Source organism: Gorilla gorilla, chromosome 16, assembly GCF_029281585.2.
Source record: "Gorilla gorilla gorilla isolate KB3781 chromosome 16, NHGRI_mGorGor1-v2.1_pri, whole genome shotgun sequence".
Taxonomy (NCBI): domain Eukaryota; kingdom Metazoa; phylum Chordata; class Mammalia; order Primates; family Hominidae; genus Gorilla; species Gorilla gorilla.
Genome location: NC_073240.2, coordinates 52,440,493 through 52,455,577, shown reverse-complemented (window position 1 = coordinate 52,455,577; position 15,085 = coordinate 52,440,493). Strand labels below are relative to the sequence as shown.

General features: G+C 39.5%; 1 protein-coding gene across 2 annotated transcripts in view; it reads right to left on the bottom strand.

Moving 5' to 3' along the window:
- Positions 1 to 8,929, bottom strand: part of SCG3 (secretogranin III) — a 39,603-nt gene extending 30,674 nt beyond the window's left edge. Inside the window, exons 1-6 of one of the 2 annotated variants that reach the window (XM_031002414.3) lie at positions 8,493 to 8,929; positions 7,760 to 7,812; positions 7,205 to 7,250; positions 6,895 to 7,110; positions 1,943 to 2,085; positions 977 to 1,126 (exon numbers count right to left, since the gene is read on the bottom strand). In XM_031002414.3, the coding sequence (XP_030858274.1) occupies positions 977 to 1,126; positions 1,943 to 2,085; positions 6,895 to 7,110; positions 7,205 to 7,250; positions 7,760 to 7,812; positions 8,493 to 8,574 (690 nt within the window). In that variant the 5' untranslated portion in view covers positions 8,575 to 8,929. The remainder of the gene's footprint in view (positions 1 to 976; positions 1,127 to 1,942; positions 2,086 to 6,894; positions 7,111 to 7,204; positions 7,251 to 7,759; positions 7,813 to 8,492) is intronic. The other variant, XM_031002415.3, reaches the window with a different exon arrangement.
- Between the last annotated feature and the right edge of the window lie 6,156 nt (positions 8,930 to 15,085).

Genomic DNA, 15,085 nt, shown 5'->3' with positions numbered 1-15,085 from the left:
TAAAGTTTTAAAGAGAATTCAAGGTGGGGAGAAAGATCTCAACAGCTTGGTTGGTGCTAAGGAAAAAATGAAGACACAAGGAGTCCAACAGAGGGAAGGAAGGATGAAATTAGCCTGGGTAAATAGGCATCTAAACCAATGAAAAGGGGAAGGAGCAGGTGGAAGAGCATTGCCAAGAACAGAGAGGCAGCATTAGGCAGCTGGCTCTGGGGAACACAAAAGCTGGTGGAGCAGAAGATCTAGTCAACCCACTTCTTTGTGGGGGGATTGGGCACAGATGATGACATCTGCTGTGAACAGATGTTGGATACCAAAAGAACTGTGAGATGTTTGGTTGCAGTTCACTGGGACTGTACACACAGATGTTATTATGTGATATTGTTACTTCACATATTATTATGTATTATTTTACTGTAGGGTATAAGATGTAATCTTTACCAAATAATAGAATATAACATAATCTTTACATTATTTTCAGAGTAGAGATCATTTATATCTTTTAACTTTTTGGTATTTTATGTATATACATATTTTAAAATTAATTAATTAATTTATTTTTTGAGACAGGGTCTCACTCTGTCACCCAGACCGGTATGCAGTGGTGCGATCATAGTTCACTGCAACCTCAAACACCTGGCCTCAGGCGATCTTCCTCTCTCAGCCTCCTGAGTAGCTGAGACTATAAGCTTGTGCCACCACACCCAACTAATTATTTTTATTTGTAGAGATGGGGGTCTCACTATGTTGCCAGGTCTAGTCTTGAACTCCTGGTCTCAACTCCCACCTCAGCCTCCCAAAGTGCTGGGATTACAGGTTTGAGCCAACATGTCTGGCCTGAATATAAATGGCTAAAAATGCCACATACCTCAAATCTTCTTTGGTATCAAGTAAGGCACTAATTATTATACAGATAGAAGTACACACACACACACACACACACACACATCCATGCATATGCATATATACACATACATACCACTTTCTCTGGTATTTTTCCAGCCTGATTCTCAGTCCAGCTTGTGGGCTTATTGGGATCCTCCTCATAATTGTTGGCTTCCTTTGAGATTAATTTTTGTAAAACCTCTGCTACTTCATCTTCCAGTGTATGTGCTTGGCTTTCTGTGATCTATCATAAAAAAGCAAAACATATATAACTGCTATATTCCCAGTCTTGTTATTAAAAAATAATGTGGACTAAACTGTAGTCAAACATGTATTTTTTAAAGAGGAATCTTCTGAACCATCTTTCAGACAGCCCTCACTTATGCCTGCACCATGTGCTGGCTGTTATAGGGATTGCTCAGCACTCCTGGAAGAAGTATCTTCGGGCCCACCATGCAAGCTGTTAGTCCTATCTGTTGAAACCCATGGACCACATATTTTGAGAAACACCCTGAGCATTGCCCCTCCACAGCTTTGGGTCATAGTCAGATAACCTTTGACATCCTACAACATTAGCATCTTAATAAAGCCTGTCAGGGCCAGGTCAGGGCAGAAGAGCCAAGCTGAGGTGGATTCAAATTAGATCACCTGGAGTTTCAAAGATACACATCACATGCTTTTGCTCATGTTATTTCTTTTTTTGTCACATACATGTCTTTTACCTCTGCTGGTTATATCCTAACCATCCCTCTAAGCTTCCTTCATACACCTCTTCCTCTGAAGCCTTTCCTTACTGCCAGTTGGATATAAGCTATTCTCTGGCTCTTATGGTTTTTAAGCAGCTGGCATTTTGAGCGTGTGTCTACTTGCCTAGTTCTTCTGATGGATGATAAACTCCTAGAAAAAAAAGAATGGTGCTTTACTTGTCCTTAAAACCTATGGGTCCTAGTAGAAGGAAGACACATTATAAACACTTGGCTACTTGAGGCAAGTGACTTGGCTTCTTGGCATACTCTAAACTGCACTAGGAATTTGGTTTATTTCCATGCACATGACTTACAAGTCCGAGATTAAGTAGTTTAGAAACAATCTTGTCAAACACGGCTCTGTCATTTTCTTCATAAATCCTGGCAGCGATTTTATGGACAATGTCTTCAGCGGTTAAAGGAGTCCCGTCTAGTTGATGAAGACCATCTGGATCATCTAGACAGAATGACCACAACTTCATACCATAGTGATCATAGATCTATTTCATGCATCATATTATACTTATAATCTGTACTTCGCTTTTGTATATTCAGATATGTTTGAAATGTATTTATGGTGGTTCTCGGTCCACAGAAACCCTTGGTTTGAAATAAAATTGGTCTTCATGTTAAAAACTTAGTATGATAATGGACATTCTGAAACTTTCTTAGGTGACTATAAGAGGAAGGAAAAGCTAAAGGCAACAGAAAAGTCCTCTCCATTTATTGTTATCACCAATAATACAAACCATATTATACTTTTTATTTAGTATGCCATATTTATATAGTATGTCGTATTATTCAATGTACCCTTCTATATATTGTATGATTTGATATTCCAGTTCCATACAGGGAATAGATAGTTTGGTAATATCCCCACATGTACTACCTTTGCAGGAAAACTCCTGGGGTAGGGGCAGGGACTTCTACCTCACACCCAGAATCAGACAGTGTGTACTGAAGACTTTATGACTCACCTAAAATAAATACTTACTTCTAATTGAACTTGTATTAGAGTGTCTTTATGTAAAAAAGGCAGCTTAAGGTGACAAAACTCATCCTTAGAGAACAGGGATCTTAGTTTATGTGCCTGGAATTTAAACTTTTGAAATATGGCAACAGATCTGCACAAAGCAATATGTAAATCTTTGCAGAGAAGCATGCTCATATGTTCCCTTGGCTTTCCTAGGAATACATTTGGCAATACAACTTCAGACTAAAGTAAGGGCCCATCCTGAGGGAAAGGGCTAGTGGCAATGAAGCATTGTAGCACATCCATGGAGATCTTCCAGGAATCAATTATTAGTCATCTCCAATCTATACTACATTGAATGGATCAAATTTACAATGCACTTAATTCTCCCTGTTTCCTCTGGAAAGATTGGAAAGATCAGAATTTTAGCCCCAGTGATATCTCTGGTTAGCTACATCCTTGGATCACCGTAAAGGAGTCTAACAAGGTACCTATTTCATGGGATTGTTGTGCCATTAAAAGTAATGGCAAAAACCGCGATTACTTTTGCACCAACCTAATACATGAAAGCTAATGTATTATTGTTATTATGCACAGTGGATTTGTATTTTGAAATAAAGGAACAGCAATTATCTTCTAGAGAAAATGGAAATTGAATCTCCGGCCAGATTCTGCCCAGACAATCCTTATCATATTCACTCAAAGAAAGAAGAGCCTACTATTTCTATTCTGATTCTGCTCTTTTCTTCCATGGGTTTTGGGGATTTGGACAGGGAATTTATCCCGTGGCTTTTCTTTCAGACTCTATGAAAATAGAGGTATATGCAGCCTCAGGCAGAATATCTCTTTCTTGTTTGGAAAGAAGCTTAGGAAAATAAGTGGGGGTAATTATACATGGAGGACTGGAAGTTCTCTGTCAGTACAAAATTGCTGAGCTGTTGGCCAGCCCATGAGCCATGAGCCCTTTGAGCTGAGTACCAGAGAGACAAAAAAGCAGAAAAGCCCCTAAGAAAAACAAACAAACAAACAAACGAACAAACAAACAAACAAACATAAAATCAGTTCTCCTCCTGGCTGGCTGAAAATTTGGATCGTCATCTATCTTTCAGGAGCAGAGACTCACTATTATGTGTCTGATTTTTCCATTTGTGGATTGCAAGTCAGGCTGTCAGGAATACATAGAGCAGAAACTGCCCCAGTCTATGCAGAGGTGGAAGAATTTATTTCCCTTCCCACTTATCTATCCCTCAGGATCCGTAAAAGGAGGAATATTGGTTGCCTCCTAGACCTGGAAAATAACTGAGATGACTGTTTTTCAGTCCATTTACTTCACAACAGGGAGGATGTTAGTAACCCCCTGAAGAGTCTTTGCTCTGCTGCACTGCTGTACTCTCTTGAGCCAGGAACTTAGGTCTCCCCTAGCAGTGCTTTGCTGGATGGGGTAAACAGTGGAACGTGTGACCATTGCTCCTCACCTTTCCCTGATTTCCTTCACTATTCTAAAATGGATAGTATGACTCAGAATGGCTTCCCTCCTGCTCATGAAGGGTATTTCACCCTCCATGTATAGACTCCCAGAGGGGAGCCAAACATGGGTTTAACACATAACTTTTGTTAAGTAGCCACAACATTCTAAGTGAATGTCAAAGGGTCATGTCCCAAGTCATCATCTGCCCAGTTATGTTTTGAATCCCTAGCATCTAATATAGCACTTGACATTCATTTGTTCAATATATTTTAATTAAAGTCTTATTATGTGCCAGACACTGGAAATAGAGTGATGTAAAAGTTAGGCATGCTCCCTGACTACACAGGGTTTATTGTCTAGCTCATAGTCCAATACATAGCAATTGCTCAATAAATATTCGAATGCATACAGGAGCCCCAAAGCACTACTTTATAAGAGAAATTTGGAAAGATCCTAAATTGTGCATACTATAGAAAACACTGAAAAGGAGAATTGATGGGTCCTATAGTACAAGCCTGTTTGGAAGCTTCCTAAAGGCGAGAGTAGGTCTGGGAACACATCCGGCAGAAGTTAGCTTCCTTTACCTTCCCCTCTGGGATGAAGTCTACATGCATCTGAGGTTCTATTCAACTTAGTGGCCAAAAACCCTCTGGTTTCAGGATTTCCAGAGCACAAGGGGAGACCCGAAGCTTACTCACAAATCATTTTCTCCAAGAACCTTGGCCTGTCTTCTCTGTGATCTCAAGTGGAATTAATACCTCCTACGGTAAACCTGAAGTCATTAGGACTAGCACTTGGTAGTTCCAAACATACTTGGGATGGTAATAAAATGTTGAACAGTTAAAAAATTAGTTGCTCAAATTAGCGGTCAGATCAAAAACAGATCTTTGTCTCTGCCTGCATGTACAACCAGTTTGACCAATCCAGCCAACTCAATAGTAGGCTATTTTATTAAATCAAATGATCACTTCAGTTGAAGTGGTTGAATCTGTTTTGTATACAGTTATAATCACTGTCTATTTGTAGTCCCAATATTTTAGGTAAAAAAGTTGAATTCAAGATTTTAAGAAGTAAATTTCCCTCAGTAGCATGGCATATGATATATGTCAAAATATAAACCCATTGCCTCCATCCCGCTTCATAGGTACACATGACACTTCAGAACACTCCTAGGTTATTATGTCCTATGAAAGTCCAGTTTAATAGTCAGTTGTTTTCTGGCAGAGATAATCAACACAAATCTCCTGTAGCCATGGAACAGAATAAGGACGGGGAAGAAAACCTGTACTTACTCCTAAGCACTGGTTCTCAAAATGAAAAACACACTTTTCTCCTTAATGCCTAGGTATGGCAGTTCATTTATTCCCTCATATATTATTTCATTTGTTCATTCATTCATTCATAAATTTATTCAATGAATTCATGGGCTTCCAGGCACTGGGGTTACAATATCTCTATTCTTATGAAGTTTTCAGTTTAGTTTTGGAGAAAGGCATTAATCATAAATAATCACACTTATGAAGGTAAAATTACAAACTGCATGAAGTGCCATGAAGGGCAAGAACAAGGTTTCTATCAGATTATGTGTGCAGGATGAACCTAGAAATGTAGTCAGGAAGCAGTCCATGCAGGACTGTGCAAGCTTCATTAAGGACTTTGGTTTTCCTGCTTTGTTTGTTTGTTTGAGATGGAGTCTGGCTCTGTCGCCCAGGCTGGAGTGCAGTGGCATGGTCTTGGCTCGCTGCAGCCCTTGTCTCCTGGGTTCAAGTGATTCTCCTGCCTCAGCCCCCCAAGTAGCTGTGACTAAAGGTGCCCACCACCACTCCTGGCTAATTTTTGTATTTTTAGTAGAGACGGGGTTTCACCATGTTGGCCAGGTTGGTCTTGAACTCCTGACTTCGGGTCAGGAAACTACCACATTGGCTGCCAAATGAAGAATGAGTTGGGGAGAGGTGGAGTGGTTGCTGGGAGAACTGTAGATTTTGCTACAGTTTACATGAGACATAATTGGAGCTTGGACAAGGATTGGAGTTTGGACAAGTACAGAGAAAAACAATTGAGAGATACATAGACATAAAATTAGTAAGTTTTGCAGATTAGAATTTGAGAGGTGAGGGAAAAGATAAATAGTTTGATCCTAGATTTCTGTCTTTAAAAAACTGGATGGATAGTAGTGCCTTTCCTAAAGAAACAGTACTCTAAGAGGTCTAGGTTGTGAACTGGACAAAGATTATGAGTTTAATCATGGGCATGCTAAATTTGAGGTGCTTCTGAGACTGCCAAGGGAAAATGTCAAATAGGTAAACAGATAAATAGGTCTACAGCTAAGAGAAGTCTGGCCTAGTGATATGGGATGTTAGGATATAGATGTAATTGAAGCCACGTAAAGGTTAGGATGACCTAAGGAGAAAAGATATGGCTAGGAGGAAACACTGAAAAGGAAATAGTGGATATTTCACCTTTTTTGTGCAGGGTGGGAGGGTACTTTATTGATCTAATTATTTGAAAATTATGATATTTTGTGTGTACTCATTGTTAAAATAAATCTGAATGTTCAAATGAATTTAATACCATAAAATACAAATACTAGATTAAAAAATGTTTTCAGAGCATCACTAAAGGAATTTTTAAAGGGAAAATAAAATTTGGCACTCTGTGGAGCTAGGGCTCTACATGTTATCAGTAAATATATGCTTTATCTCAATTTTGGACTTGACTAATAAAGGATTATGAATGTTTAAAAGATATTTTTAAAATATTGGACATTCTCTTAACCCATTATAGGAAACTCCACGTTAACGAAAAGTTCTTTTTTTCTCATTTACCTTGAAATTTATGATCCAATCCACTCTTAGTAGAGTCATAATCATCTATCAGTTTTCGATTCTTGGTTGAATCAACATCTTCCACATTCAACTTATTATCAAGTGGGGAGCTTCTTATAGATTGTCTTTCTTTCTCAATTTTTTCCTTTTCTGTTATTGCCTTTAGCAGGTTCAAGTTATCAACAAAAGAATAGTTGCTCTGACCTGGCTTGTTTTCTGGAAGAATAGCCCCAAACCCAACACAGCCATTTTAGTTCAGATTCTCATAGCCTACATTATTTAAATTAACATCAATATGATTTCTTTTTACCTGGAGGATATGTTTTTTTAATCTTGTCTTCTTCTGCTTCAGCAATCTGTGAAGCAAACAGGAGATAGACTTGGTTTAAAATCATTGCTCCACTACTTACCAAGTACAAGAGCCAAATGATTTAATCTCCATGGGATTTAATTTTCTTGTTTGTAAAATGTGGATAATTCCTATTTCAGAGCACTGTTATAATAATTAAATGAGATAAAATTAAGGGCAGATGCTCAATCAGTGTTAATTTCTTTCTCCTATAATATTGTTGAAAGAGAAATCTCTGGTAAATTAGGCAATCTTACAACAGAGTGGATGTGATGCTGAGCTTACTGGGTTATTATATAGTTACTCTATGTATTCATTATACAGAACTCAATGTAAATAACTGCTAGGGCATAGAATTTACCAAAACTAGATTTCCCGTCCTAATTTCTGTCAATTAACTATTAAGTTTCTGATGTTTGTAAATTCAAAATGACCAAAATGTCACAGCATAATTACATTAAATAATAATAACTAAATCAAAATGAAATAGCATTCATAATGTTACTTTTGACCTACCTGTTCATTCAAAGGTCTTTCTGCACTTAATTCTCTATTATGTAGAGATTTGTCTAGAATAAACACATGTGAATATAAATTTAATTGTGCGTTGAAGGACAAAATATGCCTCTTATTAAATAAAATTTTTATAAAAAGGAAAAATATTAGGAGAAATAATTTTGGATGACTATGAAACAAATGCATATTAACAAAGATTATCAAGATTATACAATAATAGTAATTATCAATATTGCCTTGTTTATTAACTTGGTGTATTTCTTGAGCTGACAGAATCACACTTTTTTTTTTTTTCTGAGCAGAAATTTAACATATAGTTCTAACACTAGGGTTACCAGCTATTCTCAGCTAGAGAGAGCATAATTTGGATTGGTATTATTGGCACACTAAAAGCTCTTTCATCATATACTGCATATATAATGAATAGACTGTCTGAGAAAGGTTGTAAGGCAACTAGAAAACAATCCAAGCCACTTTAGGTGAAAAAGGTTCCCTTCCCTTTTCAAAATAAGATCTTTAAAAACAACCCATATTATTGCTCTATCATTTTAAAAGTGAAGAAAAAAAATCTGTCTTCTGTCTCTAAATTCGAACTGATTTCTCTGTCCGTATTCATGGATATGATTTGATCAGAAAACGAGGCAGGGTGATTTACAGCTCACGTATTATGCCAAACTTTACCTTTTCGTGGCGAAATAAAAGGAAGGTAGGAAGAAGAAAAGTGTTCACATACCTTGGCTTCCTCCAGGTTTGGGGAAAGCTTGAATCGGGAGCACTAACACCAGAATCCAAGTGCCGGTCCCGAGGAACCCCATTCTTCCACGCTCGGCTTAGGTCACAGCCCGGCGCTGGGCTCCTGGAGCTGTAGCTTTTGTTATGAATGAAAAGGAGGAGTAAAAACAGGAAGAGCCAGGAGGGCGGGTGTGGGGCGGGAGAGGGGCCGGGACTGGGCGGCCGCAGGATCTCTGACACTCGGCGGTCAAGGGATAAGCAGGGTTGGGGCGCGCGGGAGTCAAGTCTCCAGGTAGAGGGGAGCGCTGTCCGCCCTGTGGGTGCTGAAGTTCCTGTGACGCGGAGACTGCCGCGCCAGGGCGTAGCTTTACTCTCGCTCCCTCCTGGAGAGGAAGTGAGGAAGGAAGCGCATGCTCCATGCACGCCAGAGGCGGGAGGGGATGGCGTCGGTGACTCCAACGCTACTCCAATCCCCCGGGAATGGAACAAAGGAGGGGCGACCGGCCAGCTGGTGTATTTTCTGTGCTTCAGTCCTAGGGTGCTCCTGGGCTCAGGGTCAGCTGGCTTGTCCTAAGCGTGACAGAATTGTCCCAACCTCCCAAGTAAATGTTACTTCAAGGGCCAAATGCCTTCTCTGCCTGTGCACCTGTCAAGGAGATTTAGATAACCTTGTGCGAGGAGTTCTGCTTCGGGATTCTTCTTTTGGGATGTCTGCTCCAGAATCCCTTCCTTCCATTCACCTCCTGTACCCAAAAGGTAGATATAATTATAATCTCTTTAGAAAAGCCCTGCCTTTTGTGGTCTGTGTTGACGTATCAAGCATCCCTCAGCTCTACCGAGGCTTTTGAACTGGGAAATTCAAGGAACAGTCTTCCAAATAGTCAGATTGCTGCAATACACTCTCACTCTCTGATGCTGAAACACAACAACAACAGAAACAGTCCTGAGTAGACGAGCAGCAATGGCAAATTCTCCTTTCCCCACCAAGTGGAACCTCCCCCACTTTACACACACACACCACACAACTAAATTAGAAAAAAGAAGCTGCATTTCTGTAAAATCTTGCCCAGAATTTAATTATGCCCAAAGACCTGGCTGTTCCAGGGGTCCTTCAAGAGAGGGGATAGTCATGAAAAGCATTTTTCATCTTTACTAAGTCAGGGAGGTGCTTCCTATGTTCTGAGAATATTCCCAGAAGCCTAAGGTTATTGTATACAAGGAACTATCAAAAGACTTTAAATGATGAAAACAAGCAACATTAATGTGAGCAGGATGCTGAGTAAGCTCTTTAGTCTCTGATTTTTAAACAGAACTTGGACCTTTTCCTCTGGACTGCGGCATGCTGGGAACCAGTCTGAATAATGACTAAAGAGAAGGATTCAGCACAATCAGGCCTTTGATTTCTGCACCCTCCTTTTCAAGGAGGAAGTTATTCAAGTACCTAAAAACAAACAAACAACCAAGCTGACGAACAAATCTCCCTCGCTCTGGAGGTTTTTGAGTTTGGAAGTCACTCAAATACTTCCTTTGAGGATCTAAAGAGTACTTCTAAATCTAACAGCTCCTTCAAAACAAAAAACTCTTTATTGGCAGTGATAACATAGCATTATTATCCCAGTATACTGCATTAAAAAATTAAGTCATATTTTAAAATCCCATCTGAATGAAGGGTACATTTCCTTAGTTTCCTTTTCTTTATGATGCAAGTGAAAGGCTCTGTTTACCTCACACTGTTATTATGAAGATCAAATGCATACATGTTTTCAACTAGTCATTTTGATACCAAGAATATTTTGATACAGCCTAAGAAAATAAGTCATGAAATGTTTTCAGCTTTTATGAAACATCACCCAACGCTATCTGAAATAGCCATTCACTGATCCTGAGACTCACTGACCTAATCCCTCAGCTTCACTTTGTCCTTTGTCCCATTCCTGACTCATTTACCTCCTCAATACATGTTTGCAATTGGGAGAGACTCAGGATGCGATGAAGGTCATGGATGTCTGTTGAGTACATTGCATTGCTTGCCCAAAAGAAAAAGGGTATTTTGTCTCTTTCTGCCATTTGGACTTAAAGTGGTTATGTTAAATGGACACTAAATCTAGGATCATGTTATGTTTCTGATCAAATGAGTGGTGGAGCATTGAGTAAACCATAGGCATGAATTAGTTTACATTATTGAGCCTTATGGATGATACCACTGGACTTAGTATAGGTCTGTGAATGGAGTAATCCTAAATTGTATTTATTCATCAATTCACTTAACAGGTGTTTATTGAGCATCTGAAATGTACCAGGTATTGAGATAGTTGCTGGGTGTACAAAGACAAGTAAGACACTAGTCACTGCTAGTCCTATAGCCTAGTAGAGAGAAAATATTGTGAATATAACAACAACTATTTGGTGAACAGGTTTCACATGCAACACACTATTCTTATTTAAATATATGTGAATGAATAAGTACAAGAGAGTGTTATGTGTCCTTTTTGTATTTGCAAAGTTCAAGTAGAGTCTGTCCAAATAATGGAATGAATGGTCAGGAAAGGTTTCAAAGAGAAGACAGCCCTTTTATTAATAATAAAAAGATTAAAATGTTTGATTCTTATGTGTGAGAACACTATAAACATGGAATAATATGAAAATATATGTTGAAATTACAAGACAAATAACATTGACACAGATCAGATAATTATTAAATCAACAATGTACAATGCACAGTGAGTTTGTCAATGCTGCTTGTTCTTTTGTCAACACAAATGGAACAATTGTGGTGTGCTCATTCACTAGTGGAGAATATTATTTTTGAGCTGAGTCTTGAAGATAGAGACATTTGTAAGATGCTTTCATTTATTACAGAAAAATATATTAATTATTATTGTATTTTTATAGAAAATTTCAAGCACAAAAGTAGGGGAAATATTGAAATAAGCATGCATGAATCCACTACCCAACCTCAATTATCATTAACTCATGACCATTCTTTTTATTCTATATTTCCATCCACTTCATACCCCAATGAGTTGTTTATCCACTAAAAACCCCAGACTTCATCATGAGGTCAAGCGATCGAGACCATCCTGACCAACATGGTGAAACCCCGTCTCTACTACAAATGCAAAAATTAGCTGGGCGTGGTGGCACGCGCCTGTAGTCCCAGCTACTTGGGAAGCTGAGGCAGGAGAATCGCTTGAACCCGGGAGGTGGAGGTTGCAGTGAACCAAGATCGCACCACTGCACTCCAGCCTGTGAACAGAGAGAGACTCTGTCAAACAAACAAACAAACAAACAACAACAACAACAAAAACCCAGACTTCATACCATTTCATCCATAAGTATGTCAAAGTATGTCAGTATATTTATGTAAAAGATAAGGATTATTTTTTCTAATGTTACTGCAATGCTTTTAACACACCTCCTCCTCATTATAATAATGCCATAGTATCATCAAATATCCAGTCAGATTCAAATTTCCACCACTTGCCTCATACTGTAAATATTTTTACAGTTGGTTTACTTGAACCACAATTGCATTTGGTTGACATGTGAGAGACACATATGAGTAAGAATGGAAGGGCAGATGTTGCAAGGTTTTCTTTGACTTCCTAGATGAGATCATTTCTTCCTCAGGATACCATGCACACTCCCAGTTGGGCATATATCCCATATGCTGCTTTGTGTAGATGCTTTCTTTCTCCTTATTTCCAAAATAATAAATACATATTGAAGGAAAAACTTCCAAAAATACAGATAAGGAAAAAGGGGAAATATCTGATAGTGATAACCAATGCAAACTTTAGGGGTATGTCCTGTTGTTGCACATTTTTTCTAAGAAAACTTTACACGTATATTTATAAAATTATATCTCTCACTGTGATTACATGCTTACATATCTGGCTTTCTACCACACTAGACTGTGAATTTTTCAAGGAAAGGATCTTGTTTCACTCATCTTTGATTTCTCAGCCCTTCTTACAGTGTCCAGAAATCCATCTGCTTAAATAAATGAAGGGATGGGGGGTTTCCTGTTTACCTTTGGTCTTCAAATCCTGAGGCTATGATGGCTATCCCACACTGGAGGATCTTGACACTGTCAGGACAATTCTCCACTCAGCACTTTCATTACAAAGGCGTAGTCTCACAGAAGAGATGTTCATGAAAGGGCTAAGAATAGAGAGCCTGAGCTGGCAAGGCCCTTGCAGTTACAGAGTTATAGGAATGGATCTGTTGCTGTGAAAGAGACCGACACAGGATGCCAGCACTAGAGGTGGCTGCTGATATAGACGAAAGGAGAAATAAATGTGAAATCTAGAAATTCACCATCAGAGGAAAGTTGAAATAACAAAGAATAATGTAAATGAGCAAATAACAAGACTTAAGGAAAGTGAAGGCATGGAAATGAAAAGAAAAGGGCACATGAATAAGGAAAGTGGGCCCAAATGACAAGATCATATAGGCCACGTACAGACTGAAAAGTGCCAGAAATGAATCTGAGAGTGGGTAGGAGGAGAAAGTAGTAAACTTGTCTTGTTCGCTTATCTTGCTTGCACCATAGTTGAACCAGATTGGGTCAGTCACCTACCCTGGGGGCATAGGAGGAAGATGCAAGAACTATGTTTGAGGGTTCACTCCAGAACCACAAAGGTAGAATGGCTTCCCAGAAGGAATCAGGGTGAGGCTATAAAGTAAACAAAAAACAACAGATGCACACAACACCATTAAATATAGTATTTAAAATGAATTAGCATTATTGAGTGAAAATATCAGGTTGCCTATCAGCAATGTGATTCCTATTATAGAAAGTGTGTGTGGCTGGGTGCAGGGGCTCAGGCCTGCAATCCCAACACTTAAGGAGGCTGAGGCAGGAGAATTTCTTGAGTCCAGGAGTTTGAGACTGGCCTGGGCAACATAGGGAGACCCCATCTCTCCTACCCCCACAAAATAAATAAATAAATAAATAAATAAATAAATAAGCTGGGCATGGTGGCGCATGCCAGTAGTCCCAGCTACTCAGGAGGCTGAGGTGAGAGAGTCACTTGAGCCCCGAGGTTGTAGTGAGCCATGATTGCAACACTGCACTCCAGCCTGGTTGATAGAGTGAGACCCTGCCTCAAAAACAAAAAACAACAACAACAAAAAAGTGTGTGTGTGTGTGCACATGCTCATACCTAGAAATTTATCTGGAAGTCTATTTCCCATAATATTTACAATGGTTACCTGGTTAGGATTTTTCTTTGTTCATTATGCAGTTCTGAGCTCCTTATATTTTCAACATGAGTATGTACTATGCTGTTTTATAATCAGAAAAGAACAATAAAACAACATAGTCTATGTAAATAATTTTATATACTACAATGTTTCATATTCCATTATGTTTCAGACAATTGTAATAAACTGTTTTCATTTGGGATGTGAGAACACATTGTGATAAGGTCAGTGGAAGGGAAATTAAAATTTGGTGGGAGGGTTTTTTTGTCTTCTCTGACACTCTGCTACTACTTGAGTGCCATTCTAAACAGTTTTTCACAGTGTACTGTCATTACTTACATGTCCTTTTCATTGTAACCTCCTAGAGGGGGGGGACTTGTCAGTATTCATCTATTTACCTCAGTGCCTAGCATATGTAGTAAAGAGGTCATAAATGTTTGTTGAATGGAATCTTATCATCTTATGAATCTATCTATAGCAGTTCTCTTATATGAGACTTGGTACCTTTTTTCCACGTATATTCCACGAGTGTATTTCAAGTGGCCAAACCGCACAAATTCCTCATTAGCCCTGCCCATTCCCTCATTTTCCAGGGACAATGCCGCCAGGTAGACATGGGCATGCTTGAGGTGGGCTAAGACTTCCCAAATGCTCCTCAGGTTAGCACCCACCCTCTGCCCTGTGAGGCTCTGGAGCTGGGATTTGTGGCACTAGGAATTTAGAATAGGAAACTATTCTAGTTCTTCCCCCTGTTCAGTGATGCAGGTATGGGGGTTAGCAGGGAGGGAGATAAAAGGTGCAAAGTGGCGTTTCTTTCTATAGGGTTCAGCCTTGGGGAATCTGCTAAAATACAGAGGGGATGTGCTCCCTTTTGAATCTTCACAAGGTACTAGCCATGAAACGTGTGTTCAGCTTGCATGAAGTTAAGGCCATTCTTGACCCCCTTCATTAGTGTGGTGGTGAGGCTGGCCCTGAGTGAGCTGCTTCAAACTCTTAGAAGTGTTGGTCAAGATCATCTGGATTTCTGAGGAGGAGAGAGTAAGCATCAGAAGCTTGGCCTCTGGCTGCTGGAAGGCACCTTTCTCTGGGTTGTGCAGAGGTGACAGAGCAGTAGGTGCACCAGAGTCATCCTTCATGGACCTCTGAGGTCAGGTAGAGGACAAGGTGGAGAAGGGCATCCGCCCTGACTCACCCCTGTCCTGGAGGTCATGCAGATGCTGACTAGTAGCATAGGAATGTGGCAGGGCTAAAGGAGTTAGAGACTTTGCTCAAAGTAAGGGGCTCCATGAAATCACTGCTCTCTGGGCCTACTGTGACTATTACAGGGTGGCAGGAATTGGGATTCCTCTGTCATTAGGTGTGGTGGGCTTTGAGCATGAGTTGTTT